The sequence below is a fragment of the Diachasma alloeum genome, unplaced genomic scaffold (assembly GCF_001412515.2).
Source record: "Diachasma alloeum isolate Michigan unplaced genomic scaffold, Dall2.0 Dall_scaffold_00269, whole genome shotgun sequence".
NCBI lineage: Eukaryota > Metazoa > Arthropoda > Insecta > Hymenoptera > Braconidae > Diachasma > Diachasma alloeum.
The window spans coordinates 318,213-341,795 of record NW_021680408.1 but is presented as its reverse complement, the minus strand read 5'-3'; the positions used below and the strand labels follow the sequence as shown (position 1 = coordinate 341,795).

The 23,583-nt window shown below is 35.4% G+C and overlaps 2 protein-coding genes across 5 annotated transcripts; one reads left to right on the top strand and one right to left on the bottom strand.

The window, feature by feature from the left end:
• Positions 1-36: 36 nt before the first annotated feature.
• LOC107037719 (ER membrane protein complex subunit 8) lies at positions 37-15,005 on the top strand. 3 transcript variants are annotated; one of them, XM_015256416.2, is made up of 6 exons: positions 37-405; positions 520-596; positions 2,260-2,329; positions 2,495-2,589; positions 2,676-2,887; positions 14,549-15,005. In XM_015256416.2, exons 1-5 carry the CDS (start codon positions 199-201, stop codon positions 2,842-2,844), a joined length of 618 nt encoding a protein of 205 aa, XP_015111902.1. In that variant the 5' UTR covers positions 37-198; the 3' UTR covers positions 2,845-2,887; positions 14,549-15,005. The 3 variants fall into 3 exon arrangements, with proteins under 3 accessions (XP_015111902.1, XP_015111901.1, XP_015111900.1); XM_015256415.2 differs by lacking the exon at positions 14,549-15,005 and adding an exon at positions 2,966-3,463; XM_015256414.2 differs by lacking the exon at positions 14,549-15,005 and having other exon boundaries at positions 38-405; positions 2,676-3,206.
• LOC107037718 (dual specificity protein phosphatase 15) lies at positions 5,889-22,262 on the bottom strand. 2 transcript variants are annotated; one of them, XM_015256412.1, is made up of 8 exons: positions 21,959-22,262; positions 16,481-16,776; positions 11,442-11,558; positions 11,250-11,374; positions 10,949-11,120; positions 9,583-9,761; positions 9,182-9,379; positions 5,889-7,429 (listed from the first exon to the last, which is right to left on the bottom strand). In XM_015256412.1, the coding sequence occupies exons 2-8, from the start codon at positions 16,499-16,501 to the stop codon at positions 7,192-7,194; spliced, it is 1,050 nt and encodes a 349-aa protein (XP_015111898.1). In that variant the 5' UTR covers positions 16,502-16,776; positions 21,959-22,262; the 3' UTR covers positions 5,889-7,191. The 2 variants fall into 2 exon arrangements, with proteins under 2 accessions (XP_015111898.1, XP_015111897.1); XM_015256411.1 differs by having other exon boundaries at positions 22,016-22,262.
• Between the last annotated feature and the right edge of the window lie 1,321 nt (positions 22,263-23,583).

Sequence of the window (23,583 nt, the reverse complement as noted above, 5' to 3'; positions counted from 1 at the left end):
CAAAAAAATTCAAAAACCGTGAATTTTGGCGAAAAGGGTGTAATACATCTTTAAAGGTCCCAGAGCCAATGAAGTTGTATACGGAAATCAGCTGGTCAGTTCCCATGGCAACCCCCTCCCCCATCGCTCCAGTTCTCCATATGACGTGTTAAACTCATGTCGAGAGTGTTTTAAAAAGCTGCAAAAAATCGATAAAAAATGGCAAAAATATCGTTTTCGCCCAGAGCCCACTGCAAAATTATCCTTCACGCTGCGAAATACCCACATTGCGCCATAAACGGATTACTATTAGCGAAAGAGAAGAAGGGGGAGGGTAAATCCGGTGATTTACATGTCGAGGATGCTATTCCCCTCTTTCATCAGTGTCTGCATGTCTCGCCCATGTCCGAAATAGCATTGGGACTAGTGAGTATTGAAAAGTGTCTCCTTAATTATTGTCGATTTGCATCATAACTCTGGAGTCATTCGTTTTGGAGTGGATTCATAACCTCAAAGTTTTGATTAATTGTTTGTGAATAGGTCGATCAGTTCGCCACGCAGAATGGAATGGTCATCGCTGGGTATTACTTGGCTAATGAGCTTCTGAACGATCTGAGGTAATTTTTAATTGATTGTATTTGGAGCTGATTTTGGCAGTAGAAGGCTTCGGACTTTTGATGAAGTGTAGGGGAGGGTAGGGTAAAACGGACACTTTTGACTTTTTTTGAAATGTTTGTGACGTGTTGAATTGTTCATGAAATGGAATAATTTTATTTTTTAATTGAAAAACAATGATTCCTCTTTGTGATGAGCTTGGACAGAGTTCAATTGATAAATCTGTTTCTGAGTTATGAATATTTTTAAAAAAGTCAAAAGTGTCCATTTTACCCTACCCTCCCCTACAGACAAATTTTTATTATTATTTATTTATCCATATATAGCGGATTGGGCTTTTTGCAAATGTTCTCATAGGGGAGGGTGGGGTAAAATGAACACTTCACTTTTTTAAAAATATTCATAACTCATAAATATATTTATCAATTGAGCTCAGTCTAGGCTCACCACAAGGGGGAAGAATTGCCCTTTTTATTGAAATTTTTTTATTGAGAAAAATGATACAATTTCATTAACAATTCCGTAAGGCATTAGCATTTGAAAAAAAGTAAAAAATGTCCATTTTACCCCATTGTCCCCTAATTATAATAATGAAAAAATCGTATAGAAATTTTCTATACGGATGTTTTTTATGCAAATTATTTCGATACGATTTCTACAGGTTTGATCCTATACGACCCACTGCCACATGTATAGAAACATTTCGTATGGAGTTGCGACATTTCTCTACATTGAGAGAAAGACAGACATATTGTCAAACAAGTCTTGTTTGGGCCAACAAAATCGCTAGTTGAAAATTGCCAAAAAAGAATTTGTTTGGTTCGAATTTGAAAGTCTCAAACATGAATAATTGCTCTGCTTTCGACAGCAACGAAATATTTGGCTCAAGAGGCGGATAATTCACACCAGACGGTGCCTTTTCAGGATGAAAATATCTCATATAGAGGAAAATTTATCAACAAAAATTTTATCCCTAAGTTACAAGATTGCTATCATATCATTATTATTGTTTCATTTAAGGGTTCATTTGTTGTCTGTGATTATTAGACAGCCGACACGAAAAACTACTATCCCTTGTTTCGCATAAAACAAAGATTTTTAGAAATGACATTTTTTGCGTGTACAAAGAATGCAATTTTTTTTGAACTACTAAATCTATTTTGGCGACAAAAATTTTTCATTCCGGCGCACTCTCTGCATGTTTGGCATAAAAAAACCTTTTTTGATAATTTTCAAAAACTATTTTCTTGGCACAAGTAAGACTTGTTTGACGACTTGTCGTTTTTCTCTCAGTGTACGGTTTTCTCTGGAGCGTTTAGACATCTTTCGTATGAAAACAAAAATGTATGTAAACATTTATGCATGGAAATAATTTTTACAGAAAATATTCGTATGGAAATATCCGAATAACATATACAGAAAGCCTATAGAATTTCTATACGATTTTTTCATACGTGTAATAGCTCAAGGACGTTGAAATCATTTGTAGGAGCCAGTGTCCGACACAATACACCTCGAAATACTTTAAGATCACATATAAAAACTTTATATTTACCTATCAGTATCCCGGGAAAATTGGAGTTGCTATATTAGCTAATTACCAAAAATTTTATTGGAGAGTCACTTCGGAGTTAATTAATGAGTGTGAAACTTTGGGAATTTCAGTACAGACAAACCTGCCCACAGAATAGCTGATAAAATAGCTGACCACTTCGGGAATGCAGTGATAGCTGTGGTAAATATTCTTGTTCATCCCTATTGATAGAAAATAACACTCCAATCTTGGGATAATCAACAATTAATGACGTTATTTACATAAAAATAGAAATATTCTCCATTCAAAAACAGGATCAATCTCAAAATTCATGAATTCATCGTTCTCATCTTTTATTTTCAACAGATAGACAACCGAGAGTTCAGCCATAATATGAGCACGAATCTCCTGCGAGTCTCTCAGTTCCAGGATGGAAAGTGGAAACTCCAGGATAAAGCAGAGTAAATAATCATTCTCACTGTTCCATCTGAATAAAATTCTCTCTTCTCATCTGGAATTAACCTTGTGCAACGAATAAATGTTTCAGCATTATTTACGAGGGTGGGGAAGCAATAGTAGGAGCACTGGAGTCCCTCCTGCGAGAAGAGCGATATCAACAGCTAATCGACTTCGACAATCACCTGGACAATATATCTCTAGACTGGCACAACAGCGAGCTCAACAAAATAATTAAAAAAACAGTTTCAGTCCAATGATAGATAAATCACCACAACAGACATTCCAAAGGAAAACTCTACGGTTCGTTAGTCCAAATCAATTGAATTCTATGTACATAAAATTAAAAGCATTTTTAACACTCAAAAATTACATTAACAGCATTTCACCATTGCAATATCTATTCTTCAGGATTAATTCGGGATAAGAAACATTCAAAGTCATGAAAAAAAGGAAAAACCCATTTTTATTCTTTCCACGCATTTAAGAGTCCCCTCGTATTTACGAAAATACATGATTCAGCATGAATACAAACAGAACAATGGAACAATTTCACACAATTTTCTTTTTCCTTGTTAGAACATAAGCTTCATTGATAAATACATGGTTCCGTGGAAAAATATGACATATTGTTCGTTAACATTTCTCAGTATGCACCGAGACATTGAAAAATATTCATCTCTCCTTTCAATACTTGTCAATAAACCCTCACGACACATTTCATCGTGTTCCTCCAACATTTCAGGGAAAAATAAATAGATTGACTTGTTTTTACAAGCAATTGCTCGATGCAGGGCATAAAAAAACCACGGCATATTCACTATTAATTTATAACAATTGCAATTGTTCCTTCGATGAATAAATAACACTGTTAAAATATTCTCTTGAGTCGTTATTTTCACTAGCAAAAGTGAATAAATCTGTTCATTAATTTTTTTTTATTTGACATGAACATTTAATTGGTTTAAGAAAAATTAGAACAGTGTCATCTTCATCTCAACTATTTTCGTAAGCATTTGCTTCATAAGTATTGACTCACGATCAACAACAGCCTGATATTAATTCTCTTATGTTTCCGAAGATCTAAATCGCGATATCTGATATGCAATGAGAATTTTTCGCACTGATATACGTGAAAATATCTAGTGAATGATTTGACATGATCACTGCACGTCGCAGGACACTTCAGATGTATCAAAAATATCAATCACATCTGGTCCAGCCAACCATAAATTAACATCGCGTTTTTAAATTTATTTATTATCTCGAAACAGGTACTCCAATCAAATTGGAACCACTGGAACTCGAGAATCTTACGTTACACAGCCTTTATGATATTGCACAGTGGTTTTATGGTAATGGATGATCCCAATATCATTGAACACGTTTTGAATCCACGAATAATATTAATTTTTGTGGAAATAATTGATTTTTAAGGGCGAATGAGTCTAGATGGCCAAAGTAAATTACGAATAATGCTTGGTGATAGTGGGACTGGATCTTTAGGCGCATATGGAGAACATCATCGATAATTTAATAATGGAAAAGACAAAATGACGAGGAATATGATCAAGAATTCATTCCTCAGTGTTTTTTAATTTTGAGGAGATGATGAGTCACAAATAAAAAAGTTCTGGTAAAAAAATATGTTCTGAAAAATTGGAATTTCATGAAGAAATTGGAGACATTGGAGTTGCTGAAAGAATTTACGTAAATTAGAATAGTTTCAATTAGAAATGTGTGATGAAAAATTCACAATTCCCTTGAATTTTTAATTAATAATGAATTATGAAATTCAGTAGCAAAACTAACTCATTTGTCAAAGAATTTAAACTTCAAAAGTGCCTTCCCTTCAATTTCCACTGAATAATTGACCTGAAATGACAATTAGTAAACATTCACACAAAAAAACCTAAACGTAAATTACGTTTAAGAAGTCGTCTTTTACGCTTGAAGCTGAAGCGTAAATTACGCTCAAAATCGCACGTAAATTACGATTACATAAACGTAATTAGCGACGATTAAATTACGACGATTATAAATCGTAATTTACGACAATTATAAACGTAAATTACGCTTTCATAAACGTAATTTACGATTTCGCAATCGTAAATTACGCTCAAAATCGTCGTAAATTACGATGATTTTTTCGTATTTTTGATAAACGTAATTGACGTTTTAATAAACGTAAAATACGCTTTGTTGAGGCGTAATTAACGTTTTTATTTTGACCGTAGAATACGCTTTTTAAAGCCTAAATTGCGATTTTCGTGACGGAAAAAAAGCGACTAGACATCATATTGACGTTAAGTGTAAATGACGTTTATCAAAACGCAATTTACGTTTAGGTTTTTCTGTGCGTGGGAATTATAGTTGAATGAATTTTCCATGTGCGCCAAAATCGTACCACAACAATGACGATGATATGCCCTTCTCCATCCACATAATCATGTCCCTCCAATTACTCAATAGCACCCTAATCCCTAATCGACTCAATCAACGAATTACCCCTTAACAATCGGGCCCTCCACTCCCCTTTCCACGAATAAAAAACCCCCGATAATGTCTCCGCATTCCCGTAAATTAATCAAATACTATGACTACGCTCAACAATTTTCCTAATGTCATTACGTGGGAAACAACCACCGCCTGCACATCAAATGTGACTCAAATATGTTAATAACATTATAATAATTAATACGTTCTGTTTCGAGGCGAAGAAACTATTCGCCAAGCTTGACACGACTTACTATCGATTTATGCATCTATATAAATAGAATGTCTATCCAGTATCCCCTGAGGAGGGGTCACAAACAGTCATACTAACACAATTGAAATGATAACACGGACGAAAAAATTTAATAGAAAAACCTATCGAATTCGTTAGAAAATTCTATTGAATTTCTATTGAACCATTCTATTAGTTTTTGGCCTATTCTATTAAAATGTTCAAAAGAAAATAATCAATAGCAAAAGTCAATAGAATTCAATTTTTCTATATAACTTATTCTTTTGAGATATTTTCTATAGAATTTCCTCGGCTCAAATTTTCCAAGTTTTTTCGTTTAATTTTCTTGATGAGAAGAAAAGAAAAATAGAGTGAAAAAAACTTGGAAAATTTGAGTCGAGCAAATTCTATAGAAAATATATGAAGAGAATAAGTTATACAGAAAAATCGAATTCTGTTGACTTTCTCTATTGAATGTTTTCTGTCGAACATGTCAGTAGAATCAGCCAAAAACTAATAGAAAGTTTAATAGAAATTCAATAGAATTTTCCAACGAACTCGATAGGTTTTTCTATTAAATTTTTTCGTGCGTGAAATGATGGTAATTAAGGGTGCTTGAGATTATAATCGTGTCGCAGATACGTAATTCTCTTTCATTTCGATGAATGCACCCGGAAAAATGATTTATTCAAATGAAATAAATTTATTTGGAGTGAATGGATCATTCGTAATTATATTTTCGAAATAAATACGAGTTTATTGCTTTCCAGTTGAAATTTTGCTGAAGCAAATTGAAAAAAATTCGAATAGCTATGTTTAATTCATTCAAATCCACCATTTCTCCGAGTAAATGCCCATTTTTAATGGCAATAACCATCGATTTCTTCGCGATTTGTTCAACGCATTGTGCCGAGTGCTATAGCGCAATAATAGTCTAGCGGGGAACTTAGTCATTAGTCGTATGTACAGTTTCTTCTTCTTCAACAGTTATAAAATTTCTACAAACCCTCTTTATGTTTAGTTTATCTGGTATTCGGGCATAACAACTTGGCGGTATTGCTTCTAATGCTGTCATTCAATGAACCAACAATCATTTGGACGGTCTTATATTAAAAAGCAATTTTTTCGGTTTTTTTTACAAATTAATTCGTCGATTATTATTCTTATGGCTGTAGTTATGCTAGTGGTAACGCTGGTAGCGGGCTTTGTTTAGTTTCTGCATCTTTTGTGAGATAAGAGATGAGAAGGCGCGTGCGTAGCACGCGCGACCGATCTCGTATAACGCAAAAAACAAAACAAAATTCAAATTTGTTTTTACAAATTTTAGAAAGTTTCTATTCTGCGGCAAAAAACAGCAAAAGTCCTTGGATATCCCCAAATAGCATGGAATTAAGGGGAGAATACTATGAGTTTTAAAAGTCGCGAACGATTTCTCATACATTGAAGATCGATTATATATCTCTAAAAGTGAATAATTAGTGCGAAGAAATAAATTTTGTACCATTATTGATTGATAAATTATTTGTTTCTGCTTTCACTTTCATTTCTCATTACTATCGCAATGAAAACTACATTTGGTATTATTATTCATTACGAAAAAAATCATAATTCAATTTTTTAAATTAACCATTGACATGGTAATGAAATATTAATAATGGAAATTATTTTCCTGCCGATCTCTGTTCTAGCCATTTATAATCGATCTTATGAGAACGTCTGAGAAATCTCTCGCGACTTTTGAAATTTATAGTAGTCTCCCCTTAAAGAAAAATCAATTGACTTGAATTTGATGTTTCATCGATTGTCGATAAATCTTTGAGAAATTAAAGCGAACCTGAAGGAAAATCTACGAAAAATAATTTCCGAAGCTGTCATAGTGCTATGACATCGAGGAGCTGGATTCAGGTTGCGCCGGTAGCTGGGGGGTCTGTCGGGAGGTGCGTCGTGGCCAGTGCTGGGGTGACGCTGGTGGAGTTGTCCTGGGGGTTGCCGGTGCCGAGCCGGCCATGACCCGCCAGGTACTTCCCACTGCTCCAGATCGTCCTACTGTGTTGAGACTCATACTGCTACTGCTACTGCAAGCAACTGCCGCGGATAAATCCACCCTCGACACCGCTCTGGAAACAATAGTGCATTGAATTTTTTTTTTAGTCCATTGTCAGGTGTCATTGTTGGTTTCCTCGTTCTCAGGGACATTGTGTTTAGATTTTTCTTTTTTATATTTTTTTCACTGTTATTTGGGTTGAAAGAGGGCATTCTCTCAGCGGTTTATAGACATCTTTAAGATATTGAGATTTAATTACGTATTATAAATATTTCGATTTAATTGAGTCAACTGAATAATTAATTATTGATTATTAATTCAGTAGTGAAGTAAACGAAGATAAGTCGACTCATCTCCCAGTTGAGTTTTTGCGGAATATTTCCAAATCTAAGGGAGATAGCGAAATTTTCGTAATCACATTTGTTGTAGCAGTCAATCGGCTTCACAAAAAAGGTTTTAACAAAAATTTTGCCATCTCCCTTAGATTCCGAGATATTGTTTGAAAACTGGTCAATAGTCACAATTGACTTAACTCCTTTTACCATTTCGCGACTGAATTAAAGTGAATGAGAGGAAAAGAGCGATGAATACAAGATGGTGTGATTTAAAAACTATACAAACACACTGGGGTGGTTTATCACCCCGCCATTTTGTCTGAATCAAATTCACTTAGTTAATAACTAATTGATTAAAATTCAGAAAAGACTTTTCAGTTTCATTCAATCAATTTTGACTGGCAAACTAGATGGTGAGGGCATATATACATTTGGGAACAATCCCGCAATCATTTATATCTTGACAATTGATCAATGTTTCCCCTAGAAGATATTTTCGCAATAATCTACAATTCCTTGTTAAATTTGATCCGTCAAATTTATCGACGAACGTTTATTGAAAATTTAACAAATGGTTGTCGAATGAAATCGAAAAATCTTTTTCTGAATTTCTATTAAATAGTTGTTAAATTTCACCAACTAGTAATAATTTTCTCCGTGATAATTTAATGAAAAAACTACGATTTTTTCCAATTCTGCAGGTAGAAAATAAAAAAATCGAAGAAATGTCCATAAATTGAAGAACAAATCGCACGCGATAAGTTCTGATGTTGTGATGGTTTTGGGTCACACACTGAGAGCAAAACGACAAAATTGTCAAACAAGTCTCACTTGTGCCAAGAAAATATTTTTTTTTTAATTCTCAAAAAAGGATTTTTTTGTGCCAAATATGCAGAGAGTGCGCCGGAGTGATAAATTTTTGTCGCAAAAATAGATTTAGTAGTTCAAAAAAAATTGCATTCTCTGTACACGCAAGAAATGTCATTTCCAGCACTACTCCTTCGTTATTCGATACTCCCATACGTATTTTGCTCCCGAAAAATCTTTGTTTTATGCGAAACAAGGGATAGTAGTTTTTCGTTTCGGCTGTCTAATAATCACAAACAACAAATGAACCCTTAAATGAAACAATAATAATGATATGATAGCAATCTTGTAACTTAAGGATAAAATATTTGTTGATAAATTTTCCTCGATATGAGATATTTTTATCCTGAAAAGGCACCGTCTAGTGTGAATTATCCGCCTCTCGAGCCAAATATTTCGTTGCTGTCGAAAGCAAAACAATTATTCACGTTTGAGACTTTCAAATTCAAACCAAACAAATTCTTTTTTGGCAATTTTCAGCTAGCGATTTTGTTGGCCCAAACACGACTTGTTTGACAACGTGTTTGTTTTTCCCTCAGTGTAGTCCCAAAACCATCACAACAGATATTACAAAAACGTTCGAAAAAATGAATTTTTTGATACAATTTTTTTTTATTCTGTACCGTGAGGATGGCGCAGAGCCCGTGTAACTGTTAAATCCAGCAGGTCCACTTCTCGGCCTAATAGCCGAAACAACACTAGATGACCTTGGCATTGCTGGTGAGGGTGGGGCGGACGGTAAAAGACGAGGGGTCTGCGGGGGTGTGCGACCAGAGCCCGAGCTACCCGTACTACTCGTCGATGATTTTCTCCTCAATTGTCTGCGGGGTTAAGAATTTTTTTTTCAACAAACATCGAAAAAAAAAACTTAACACGAACTGAAAAAAAAAAGTAAAAATAAAGGAGTAAAAAAAATGATGCTCTCAGGGTCTCGTCCTTTCATCTACGTAAAGCTCGGGGAGTTTCCTCCCCCATTGCGATACCTCATCAGTGCTTTTTTCATCACTCTGACATGATCCTTTACCTTTTTGAGGGCTGCCGACACAAGCCAGTGGGGCACTGCCTTCCCATTGCGCATTTTCCCTCGCAAACCTCGCGCGCAAGTGCCAGAGTCTCGTAATTCCGGAGAGTGGCTCTACAAGCTTCTGCATCGGATGCAGTTAAAGCGAGCGAGGGAAAACGTTCTTTGAGTCTCTTACGTTCCTTAAGAAGAAAAATTTCAAATATTTTTTTGCGTTTTTTCGAGTGAAATCGTTGGGTTTTAATGAATCAACATTGGGGAAGAATTTGCGGTGAAAAAACAATAGTCATCAGTAATAAATTTAAAATCTAATAAGAATATTGTCATGTATGTAATTGAAAAATCACGTATTTCATCGATTTTCTTATAATTTTATGGGAAAAAATGATGAAAACTGAAAAATTCAGTTCCAATACAGAGGAAAATATTTTTCAATAATGATTTGTTGGAAATTCCAGTGAATTGCGAAATTTACGCCTTATTTTAAATTGAAGCTACACTGTTAGAACATTGCTCTTGAATTTTCAAGTAAAAAATCTTGAAATTTTCAACAACGAATATTCATTTTTTTAATTTTTAACGTGATTTGCCGCTAGGGGTTTGCCACTGGCCGTTGGCCGAAGGTCTTCAGCCTGGTATTTACAGAGATATTTAGTTGAATGTTATGATAATGTACCGTGTGCAATAGAGATTTCTTCTACATTGTAAAGTACATGGGATGAACAACGAATAATTTATATGGAATTTCCATTGATCTTGTTATTGATAAATCAGTCAATTTTCTTAAATATTCACTGAAATTTGATTTATCAGGTTCACACGACAATGAAAATTACTGAAAATCGTGAAAATTCAGGCAACTTCTTCTGAATTTTTAATCTCTTGAAAATTCCATGATCATTCATCATAAAAAACTTAATTTTATTGAATTTCCAAGATAAATCCGAAATTCCGTGAGCAATTTAGTTTGAAATTGAATTCAAGTTCCGAATAATGGCAATTAAAATGCATCTGTTACTTAAATTTCAAAAAATTTCCAACAGTGAATTTAGCTGGCATTTTCTCCCAAAATGAATCATCATTTCAGTAGCGAAGTGGTAAAACGGTTCAAGTCGACTCATCTCCCAGTTGAGTTTTTGAGGAATATTTCCGAATCTAAGAGAGCTAGCGAAATTTTCGTAATGACACTTGTTATAGCACTCAATCGGCTCTACAAAAAAGGTCATAACAACAATTTTGCTATCTCCCTTAGATTCCGAGCTATTCATTGAAAACTGGTCAATCGTCAAAATTGACTTGTACCGTTTTACCACTTCGCTACTGATTTCTTACCCCAACCCTTGAATTCCCCAGATATTTGAATTTTTACCTCCTGCAAACGAGTAGCCTCAAAGTCCTGCAATTGCTGTTGAAATCCAACATTTGGATTAGCAACAGTCCGACCTACTCTAACTACCTTGAGTGCCTCTTTCCACGAGAGATTCGTGATGCTCATGATATAGGCCACCGCAACTGTCACGCTCCTAGACATTCCAGCCAAGCTGTAAAATCGATTCCCATTTTAAATCTCCTCCGTTCCCCCTTTCCATCCCGTAATGAAAGAAAGCCAGAAAAAAAACAAACAAACAAAAATACACCAAATGATCAGAATGATTTATGCCCTCGATTACCAGTGTATGAGGACGTTTCCACCCCGGAGTCGTGCTGCATGGATAAAGTCATTGCAGAGGGGAAAGTATTGGGTCAAATTCTGATCGGGAGTATCAGCTGCCAGAATGCACAAGTAGTGTTTATCCTAAAAATACAAATGTTAATTTATTTGGGATATTTTTGGGGAGGACTTGCCGATTGGTTTTACTCACGGAATGAAGACGACGGGCTGCATCGTGGATGGCCAATATGTGGGTTATTTCGAATTCCTTCAATTGGGCCTCGTCCTTACTGTCTCGGTAGTTGCCTACGTAGAGGCCCGGCAACACCTTCAAATACAGTGGAAAAGAAATTCTGAATGCACGAAAAACTTTCAGAAAAACCTAGCGAATTTCGCTGGAAAATTTCTGTAGATTTGTATTGTATTTTCTATTGTTTTATATAGGCGTTTTTTTTAATGGAAATATTCAATGGATAATATTCTGTAGAATAAATCAATAGAATGAGATTTTTATGTAAAATATCCCACAAAAAAAAACTTAAACGTAAATTACGCTTAAAGTCGCCGGAAATTACGATTACATAAACGTAATTCGCGACGATTATGAGCGTAATTTTCGATTGCGAAGTCGTAAATTACGATTTATAATCGTCATAATTTACGACAATTATAAACGTAAATTACGTTTTCATAAACGTAAATTACGATGATTTTTTCGTATTTTTCTAGAGCGTTCCGTAATTTTTATCTGAATCTCGTGTGAAAAATTACGATACCGTCACTTAAATTTTCTGAGTCGATTCCGTTATCGGTGAGTGAATTGAGTTCCGTAATTTTTACTGAACCTTTCTCTCCGTGTAAAAACGCGTCCTACTATTGTCATAATATGTTTTATCGATTAGTAATGCCCGATAAATACAAAAAACATTACAATGCACCCGTTAATTCTGCAAATTCAGAAGTGATGGTGCAGTGGGTAAATAGGGACTACTCAATTGAGAGGTGATTCTCTCGAATAAAAATAAACTCTCAAACACGAGTCGATCGATGGGAAATAAAATGCTGGGGTGGTGAATCCCTTTATAACTCCGATTTGCATATAAATTCATTAGACCGTTTGATCGAATCACTCCGATAGAACAACACAAGCGGACGATTGGAATTGTCGAGTCGAATGGGAGATTTCCAATCAATCAGGAATTTCTCGACGAGTGCTGGATGTCGCGTCATTCAAATGATTCGTCCTCTTTCTCTGGGATTTTATCCTACGATTTTACTATTTTATCGTGAATTTGCACAACAATTAACGGCGATGACGAATATATTGACTTGTTGCAATTCATTCGAACGCTCCCTTCGACTGACTTTAAATGTACATCAGCAAACAATTGCCAAGTGCATTCGAACCAAAATGATTTGAATGTTTCAAATATTTCTCTACCAATTTCAGTTTTCAAAAAATAAAAAAAATATTATATTTTACTGAAAAGAATTATTATTATTTCAAATAATTGATTTTTCAGTTTTATAATTATTACATTTCATTATTATTATTACTATTATTATTATTATTATTATTATTATTATTATTATTATTATTATTGTTTTGAATTTATTTATTCTCATAAATTTTTTTTACATTAAAAAATAAAAAAATAAATAGACCAATTTCAATTTCTATTCACGCTTTTACTTCATTCCTGTACAGATGATGATGTCACGAGTCTAATATTCTCATTCAATCTTGCACTCCTAAATTAGAAAAGCCGCAGACATTCATCTTTATTCGTTAAATCTGTACTTCTGCGGCGGCCAAAGGAAAGAAGGCTTTTTTTATTTTAAATCGAAGAATGGCACTTGAGAAACTTAAGATCTGACCTGGATTACCAAGTGCAGTAACCCAATTCATCAAACAATTTTTTTTCCTTTATCGATACCGGAAATCTGGAAGTTCCACGCACGATATTTGCTTTATAATAACGAGGAAATAACTCTGATAAAATTGAGATAAACTTCGGAATTTATTAAAAAACTTTGAAACTCATGAGGCTTTTTTATGGGAAAATGAGGAAACTGAAAATTCTCGTTGCCGGGAAAATCCTTTATTTGTTTGTCATCAAAAATTTTCACGAGAAAGAATGGAGGGTGGCTGAGAGCACTTGTGAATTGCTTAGAGGATTTTGCCACGTACCCGAGGAACTGTTACACTCGTTTCTCATGTATTGCTCTCTTTGACCTGATTTTTTAGCACTTTTTCGCCTCGTAAAATCCTCGGCGCTCTCTTTGTCATGACTTTCAGTCTTTCATGAGAAACACTCGGTCTTGTGCTTGGGGATTTGGGGAAGTCGTCAATAAACCGTGGTGCCTCTTCACGCACGAAAAAATTTGATAAAAAAACTTGGCAAATTCGATTGGAAACATCTATTGAAAAATCTATTGATTAGTCTCTCCAAAATCTTTTTTCTCTTTTTACAACCACACGGAGAGAAATGTTCAGTAAAAATTACGGAACTCACAATTCGCTCACCGATTGCGGAATCGACTCAGAAAATTTAAGTGACGATATCGTAATTTTTCACAGGAGATTCAGATGAAAAAAACCGAACGCGCTGGAACAATTTCGTAATTTCTCCGGAATTACGGAAAAGATACGTAATTTTTATTGAATATTTCTCTCCGTGCATGTACGCATTATCCCACTACACGAGAAAAACAAACACGTTGTCAAACAAGTCTTGTTTGGGCCAACAAAATCGCTAGTTGAAAATTCCCAAAAAAGAATTTGTTTGATTCGAATTTGAAAGTCTCAAACATGAATAATTACTCTGCTTTCGACAGCAACGAAATATTTGGCTCAAGAGGCGGATAATTCACACCAGACGGTGCCTTTTCAGGATGAAAATATCTCATATAGAGGAAAATTTATCAACAAATATTTTATCCCTAAGTTACAAGATGGCTATCATATCATTATTATTGTTTCATTTAAGGGTTCATTTGTTGTCTGTGATTATTAGACAGCCGAAACGAAAAACTACTATCCCTTGTTTCGCATAAAACAAAGATTTTTTGGGAGCAAAATACGTATGGGAGTATCGAATAACGAAGGAGTAGTGCTAGAAATGACATTTCTTGCGTGTACAGAGAATGCAATTTTTTTTTAACTACTAAATCTATTTTTGCGATAAAAATTTTTCATTCCGGCGCACTCTCTGCATGTTTGGCACAAAAAAATCCTTTTTTGATAATTTTCAAAAACTATTTTTTTGGCACAAGTAAGACATGTTTGATAACTTTGTCGTTCTTCTCTCAGTGTAGGCACCACCAGCAGTTCGACGAGGTGCCTCATTCTTCCAGGTCATGGCGATCGATTCCCCGGTGACTGGACTTTGACGTTTCATAGGAAAAACCTGAGTGTTAGAGCCCCTTTTCCATATTGATCATCACCAACTCGAGCATTTCGATAATTGATTAGTGTTCTTGCCCCTGGTCTTGCGACTCCCACTGGGCATTAAAAATAATTCATCAACCCTGGAATATCAGCACCTCTGGTGTTACGTGGAGTTGACGGCTACGGATTAGGCCGCAGAGGTGTCAGTGTCAATTTCAAGGTACATGGATGTTTGATCAGCTCTGGTACCTCTGAGGTCTTACGAACACGAAACTGTCGTTTCCGTTTTCATCAGGATTGTGTCCAGGGGAAATTCGGGAGGACCGGTTCAATTTTCAGCGAACGTTCGTAGTCATTTTTTCTTGTTACGGAGTCTCCACCGGTAATTTGATTATGTGAAGGACCGTTGGCTCACTTTTGTCAATTATTTCCGTTCATTTTGACAAGGGTTACACCATTATTTCTACACTGATGAATAAATGTGGAGAATCAAACGATCAGTATAGGGGAGGTTGGGGTAAAACGGACACTTTTGACTTTTTTTTTATGTTAATGAGAGGTTGAAATGTTGATAAAATTTAATATTTTTTTTTCAATACAAAGAACACTTCTTTCCCTTTATGACGAGCCTAAACTGAGCTCAATTGATACATTTGTTTCTGAGTTATGAATAATTTTAAAAAAGTCTAAAGTGTCCATTTTACCCCACCCTCACGATGAGTTTTGAAATTGAAGCTTCCATTGAAAAATCGATGATTGTTCAACACGAAAAACCCAATTAACGAGAATTCTTTAGAATTTCACTAGAATCCCCACAGAATCTCCCGAGAATTCCAGTAGAATTTTCTAGCGAATTTGCTAAAGTTTTCTATTGAATGTTTTTCTAGCAGTGTACGGCGAGAAGGAATAACACGCCTACAGACGCTTCACTAGGTTGTAACAATAATAATTGGAAATCTCAAAATTGAATGAATCCTGAATGAAATTTGTCACCTCAGACAACTGGAACCAATGAGGAATAAGCGTGACAGATTTGCGAGATATCGATAGTTATCGACTTTAAGTGTATGTTCTTTTCAGAATAGGATCGTGCGATCGCAGCAGGACGAAATTTGGACAAGATCGCGTTATGCAGTAAAATCACTGCAATACGCAAGACATCATTCTCCGCATAGGAACGAAATAACAGAGAAACTGAAACAGCTATAGAAGAATTGACTCAAATCATTTGATGAATTCGAATGCGCTTGACAATCATTTTTCGCCATAACTTGAAGAGATAAATTAATCTAATCTCCCAAAAATATACTACAACCCCAGGATTTGACCCAACTTTCGTGACATATGGGGACAACTAAAGAATCTTGCGGTGATAAATCATCGATGGAGCGTCAGCCTGACCCTGGCAGTCAGCCAGAAAAAAACGGCGCCAAGAGCGCGCCAATAAAAACCTCAACTTGCAAAAAATGTTCCACAGCAAGTCAACAAGTCGCGAAATTTTGATAATGACTGCACATGCACTAATGAATCGTTCAGATAGAGATCATTAACGGGGTATGATTAACATTAATCCTGCCAGAAAATCAGAAGCGAAGCGGTAAACCGGGTCAAGTCGACTTCGACTATTGCCCAGTTTTTGACGAATATCTCGGAATCTAAAAGAGATAGAAAATTTTTTGTCATAACCTTTTCTGCAGAACCAATTGAGGGCTATAAAAAAGGTCATGAGAAAAATTTCGTTATCTCTCTTAGATTCCGAGATATTCATCAAAAACTGGCCAAAAGTCAGAATCGACTTGACCCGGTTTACCGATTCGCTACTGAAATCGCGATCATGAATAATAAAAATATTATCTCACCTTGTTCATACCATTCCCCATGGCTCGCCCGGGGTTTCCTTCCAGCGCTGTTAAGAATCTGTCGCCGATGTCCACGCGGTATACCCGCGATAACAATTAATCAATATCACGCTCAATGAGCCGCGTGGTTCATCGGTCTCCCTCATCCTTGTATTACGTTAGACACTTGTGACTTCACTTCGCAGGCATCACTGAATATTTTCAACTCAATTATCATGCACATCGTTTCGATTCGCTCAGGATTGTCTGCGGATGTCTCGGTTTAACTCATCACTCGACTCGTTGATCTCTAACGTCTGAAAAAAGGAACAGTATTTCGCATGCACCGAGAGGAGAAAATAGAAAGGACGGAAAATATTGTCATCGGGTAAATTCCCATGACAATTCCGAAAATTTTGAAAAAAAAAATCTTGTAGTTCAAAAATTGGAGACCTTGAACTGTTTCTAGCATTTTAAGCGTTTTCGGGCAAACGAACAATAAAAAAATTAATTTGCACTAGTTATTCGTTTTCAGATCTATATAATCAATCTTCAACGTATGAAAAGTCTCCCTCGAATAACCCACGACGTTTAAAACTCATAGTAGTCTCCCCTTAAGTCACTTTAGTCTTTAGTTGAGTTTTCCAGAAATATTTCCGAATTTAAAGGAGATAGTGAAATTTTTATAATAACCTTTTTCGTAGAGCGGATTGAGTGCTACTAAAAAGGTCATGAGAAAAATTCTGCTATCTCCCTTTTATTTCGAGATATTCATTGAAAACTGGCCTATACCCCAAATCGGCTTAAGGATGTATTACACCCTTTTCGCCAAAATTCACGTTTTTTTAATTTTTCTGGCAAATCGTTGATCGGATTGACGTGAAAAAATATACCGTTTTTGCGTTTTATCATTACGGACACTTTTGACTTTTTTTATGTTAATGAGAGGTTGAAATGTTGATAAAATTTAATTTTTTTTTTCAATACAAAAAACAATTCTTTCCCTTTGTGACGAGCCTAAACTGAGCTCAATTGATACATTTGTTTCTGAGTTATTAATTTATTAATTTTAAAAAAGTCTGAAGTGTCCGTTTTACCCTACCCTCACGATGAGTTTGGAAATTGAAGCTTCCATTGAAAAATCGATGATTGTTCAACACGAAAAACTCAATTAACGAGAATTCCCTAGAATTTCACTAGAATCCCCACAGAATCTCCCGAGAATTCCAGTAGAATTTTCTATCGGATTGACGTGAAAAAATATACCGTTTTTGCGTTTTATCATTACTTAATGACTCACGAAATTCCATGATCATGCAATCATTTTCCTGCGTTTTTTCTAAAACTTTTCGGAAATTTACAAAACTTTAGAAAAAATGCAGGAAAATGATTACACTACCATGAAACTTCGTGAGTCAGTTAATAACGATAAAACGCTAAAACGGTATATTATTTCGCGTCAATCCAATCAATAATTTGCCAGGAAAATGAACAAAACGTGAATTTTGGCCGAAATGGTGCACATCCTTAAACCGTTCGACCACTTCGCTACTGAATTAGTCCCTTTCTAGAACTGTTTTCCCAGCATGTCATCAATCATTGTCGAGTAATTTTTGTACACATTGTTTGGAAATGACTGAAATTTTTGGATGCGCATCAAGAAATAAACCAAGTTTAGTGATTAATACAGCCTTGAAATCAATGTGACAGAAACCACAGCCGTGACTTTGTCACTGGATAAACGGTCACGGACAGTAGCTCTAACGATTGATGACAAAAAACTGTTGCCACGTGGCGCTGGAATTTCTAATAGACCGCAATTTCAACTCGCAATAATAAACTAATAAAAAGTGGAAGAACTGTAAAGTGACACGATGTCACAATAAAACGAACTATTCCCTCGTCCCTCGGATCGATTTAATTCACTCAAATGAAGGAAATTATCGATGATTTTTTTTTTCTAATCTCAACCATCTCCCGGATTAAATGGATATTCCACATGGAATAGAGTATTACCCCTCGCTGTCAATCATGCCGGCTACACGAAGAAAATGAAATTGTGTCATCGATCCCCCGAATCGACTGCAGCAATAAAATGGAAAAATTCGCGGCATATTTTTGTCAACTCAGTTGTTATTTCCGAACTTTAAATACGTGAAGTTTACATGTGCTGTTGCGCACTCGTGTCTCATCGATTTTCCCGCGGAAAAACAAATGTAAACACCTGCTGTCTAGCGTGCCAAAAATTCTTCCCCGGCCCTTTGTTTCATATTTACGGGTTTGGTGAATGGCTTTGTTTGCGGGCCATCGGACACCTGAGTCATTCGATACGGGGGGTCACCAATGCGGTCATATCTGCGGCTATTTGTTCACGGGGGATTATGTTTTATTCACGCGTAATTGAAGCATTGAGGTCACATTGAGTTGATAAACAACGGGGCTGTTTCAAGGGAACAATGGGGCTTTTTTAATTCAGTGAGAGGTAGGAATTATGTCACGAATTTTATAAATAAATAAATAAATATAGATCTGAAAACGAATAATTAGTGCAAAAAACAATTTTTTTTATTGTTTGTTTGCCCGAAAACGCTTAAAATGTTGAAAACAGTCCAGAGCCTCCAATTTTTAATCTACAAAAGATTTTTTTTTTTAATTTTCGGAAAAATGTGCAGAACAACAATTTCGAGCCAGTTTTTTGAAATTCGACTCCTACACAGTTGATTTGTTTTTTTTTCATATAAAAAATTCACTATTTGTGTAAAAAAATACAAAAAAACAAATTTAGCCATGTAAGAGGCGAATTTAAAAAAAATAGCTCGTAATTGTTATTTCACATATTTTTCCGAAAATTTTGAGAAAAAAAAATCCTTCGTAGCTCAAAAATTGGAGATCCTGGACTGTTTTTGGCATTTTAAATGTTTTCGGGCAAACGAACAATAAAACTTTTTTTTTTTGCACTAATTATTCGTTTTCAGATCTATATAATTGGTCTTCAACGTATGAAAAGTCTCCCCTTAAATTGTTTGACCACTTCACAGAGTGACAATCAGGGATAGCCAATTTTGTAATATTTTATTACGGTTAAATATTGTAGTCATCAACTAGATAACATCACTCTTGAAATTTTTTGAGTACTTAAATATCATCAATTTAAAAATTCAAATTTTGAACTATTTTATCAACCAACAATCGAGGTAGGAAGATTTATGATTACTTGTGAAATCGAAAATCCCCTTTCAAGAAATTTGAATTATTCATTCAGCAGTAAATTTACAGTTTCATATCAACTATTTTTAAATATATCATTATTCGTAAAAAATCAGATTATTAATATTGTATTATTGTTGAAAAATTGAATCAACATATTTTAAAGTAGCTATTATTTATATATTTAGATATTTAGATTATTAAGATTATTTAGATTATTTAGATATTTTCAGTTTTTTAATTTTTCAATTAAATTGCATGGAAAAAAATTGAAAAAAATTCATACTTAGTCCAGTATTATCTAAATTAAATTTCGCAAAATATTGATATTTTTTCAAACATTTCCCTCTTATAAATAAATAATAAAACTTGTTTGCAAAACGGTGGATTATTTTTTATGAGGTGTCAAAAAAATTCTTGATTTTTTCACATCTAATGAAAAAAAAATCAGATTTTAATCTTTGATTACATTGAAAATGTTGATTGTCACATAAGACACTGGGTTAAACCCTGATTTTTAAACATTTCTTCTTTGAAAAACCAAAACGATAATTAAATTGAGAAAAAAATTAGAATTCCGAATCTAATCGAGTTTTCTGCAACTTTTTCGCAGTTTTCAATAATCTTTGAATTTACCGTAAGGGTAGAGCTACTTTAAACCTTCAATAAGGGTCAAATCCTTGTAATATTACAGAAATTTAATACTGATGGGGATCCCTGGTGACAATCAAGAGAAAACGCGCTGGGGTGATGCGTAACCCCATCCATGAGATGCTCAAATTACGCTCAATATTTTCTCAAAAATTGATAGAAATCGGGAAAATTCAGATGAATGTAATTTATAATTTCCAATTAATTGAGCATTCATGGTAATTTGGTCCTCAATATTCATGCATTTCCTTTTAATTTCCATTGAATTCTGTAGCGAAGCGGTAAACCGGTTTAAGTCAATTTAGACTATTGGTCAGTTTTTAACGAATATCTCGGAATCTAAGGAAGATAGTTATGTTCGTGTAATAACCTTTTTTGTAGCTCTTAATTCGCTCTACAAAAAATGTTATAATGACAATTCCGCTATTTCTCTTAGATTCGGAGATATTCCTCGAAAAACTCAGCGAAGAGCCAAGTCGACTTGACCCGGTTTACCGCTTCGCTACTGAATTAATCCCCCGATTCACCTAAAAAAATAACATTTTTACACCTGCGGTTATTCTGCTCATATGAAACGTCGTGACCACACACAGGGTGTGGCATAACTTATTTATTTAATGGAGCGCACAAGTCAATTGTCCCCCCGGGTCTCCCACATTGTGATTTACCGCCCAGTCGCGACAATAAATCCTCCCCTTTCAATCCTTTTTTTTCCGCGAACGGGACATTGAGTAACCTCTCTCCCATTTTTACTGAAACCCCGTTCTCCTTTCAAAGATATCTAAAGTGTCCCATTGAACGTGAAATGCAGATTGCCGGAGGGTGCACAAACGAACGAAACCCAGTGGATCCTCGAACTTCTTGAGCTCATCGAATAAAACAAACTTTGTTGCTTCGCAATACTCGGAGCTAATTGGATTCCACGCTCTCAAATTTGCATCACAAAGCTGTATGATTGAGTGAATTATATATTCAAAGAAATAGTAAAAATAGCCAGTGGTAGTATTATAAAAGTAATATGAGAGGAGTGAAGTAAATCTGTTTTACGGAATCGCAGCGAAAAATTAGGCTCTATAATGGAATGAATTGTCAAATTAAATTGCATTTGATTGCATGAAACATTTACTGCATAAATTCACCCAGAGAAACGATTTATTTGAATTAAATGCCTGGGTTTATTCAAATATCTCGTAATAATGAAAAAAAACTATTATTAGGGAAGAGTGGGGTAAAATGGACACTTTAGACTTTTGTTTCAATTACTCATAACTCAGAAACAAATTTATCAATTGAGCTCAGTTTAGGATCATCACAAAGGGAAAGAATTGTTCTCTGCAATGAAAAAAAAAAAATTAAATTTTATCAACATTTCAACCCGTCATTAACATTTTAAAAAAAGTCTAAAGTGTCCATTTTACCCCGACCTCCCCTATATTTCACTGAAAAGAATTATAATTATTTCAAATAATTGATTTTTCAGTTTTATAATTAGTTTTATCATTATAAAGCTTTTATCCACATTTAAACTTAATTTGCTAGGCATTTTCATTCACGAAAAATAAATATTTTGATGATACACGGAAATTCATTTTCTGGGAATGAAATCATTCATTGAAATAGAAACATGAGTTTGTGAATTACCCCAGCCTGAAGGGGAGAGAATGAGACGTGATTGATGATTGAATCTGTGGGTCCTACCCCAAGAATCCGTTGTTGGGTCTCCAGAGGCATCAACTGATCACAAAAAACCACAAAAAAATCGACTTCTCCAGCGAAACCGGCCGATTACTCTCTTCCGTTACAAAACACTTGGAGTTAAAAATAATCTCGCGGAAAAATGGAGTTGTATCGTTTTGATATCGCGCGTGATGGCGATTGTCACGACCAGTACGGGAAATACAGTCCGGCTCGAGTCGCGGTGGTGGACTCCTCGTGCCAACTCTTGTCAGTGGCCAGTGGGTGCCTGATTGAGGGTGGGAGGGTGAAGTAATGGTTAAAGTGAGACTTGCACGGTCCAGGTTTAGTCTCGTTCCGACTGCCACCTACGCAGGCGCCGCTCGATATCACTCCCCTCCGTTCTTGGGGGGTAGTTTGGGAATCTGGCGGACTGGGTCGACTGCAACTGGGGTACACTTACGATGCAACTCGGGTGGAGTGGATCGGGTTGATTTTACCGTTGGGCTGTGGGATAGAAAAATAATTGCCACAGGATATTATTTTTCTATCCTACACTGAGAGAAAAACACGTTGTCACACAAGTCTCGTTTGGGCCAACAAAATCGCTAGTTGAAAATTGCCAAAAATAGTATATTTCGTAACGAGTGCAAAATAGCATATTTCTTCACGAGTTACGAACAATATTTTTCATCACGCTGTGCGAAGAAGTAACTTTTTAGGCACGCCTCGCGTGCCTGAAACGTCCCTTTTCCACACATTGTGATGAAAAATATCGTTCGATACTCGTGGGAAAAGTGTTTTTGGCTCGTGGGAGGTTTATAGCACGAGCCGAAGGCGAGAGATTCTACACTGAGAGAAAAACAAACACGTTGTCAAACAAGTCTCGTTTGGGCCAACAAAATCGCTAGTTGAAAATTGCCAAAAATAGTATATTTCGTAACGAGTGCAAAATAGTATATTTCTTCACGAGTTACGAACAATATTTTTCATCACGCTGTGCGAAAAAGTAACTTTTTAGGCACGCTTCGCGTGCCTGAAACGTCCCTTTGCCACACATTGTGATGAAAAATATCGTTCGATACTCGTGGGAAAAGTGTTTTTGGCTCGTGGGAGGTTTATAGCACGAGCCGAAGGCGAGTGATATAATCCCACGCGCTAAAAAACATTTTTTCACGAGTCACGAACAATATTTTTCATCACAATGTGGCGGAAATTGGACTTTTAGGCACGCGGAGCGTGTCGAAAAGTTCACTTTCCGTCACAGCGTGATGAAAAGAATTTGTTTGGTTCGAATTTGAAAGTCTCGAACATGAATAATTGCTCTACTTTCGACAGCAACGAAATATTTGGCTCAATTCCCCTTCCTTACTTAATCGTAAAATTTTCTACATATGACTATGAAAACTATTGAACATTGCGGTTTTTAATTGAATTCGAATTCAGGACACTTGAAATTCGCATGCCACTGTTTTTTTAAATTTTACCTCTGGTTCATCAGAGTAAACATAATCATATATTAATAATTTATAAAGATCAATTAATGGATGTCACACCATCGAGTTGATCGAAATGAATTCTTCAACGAAACG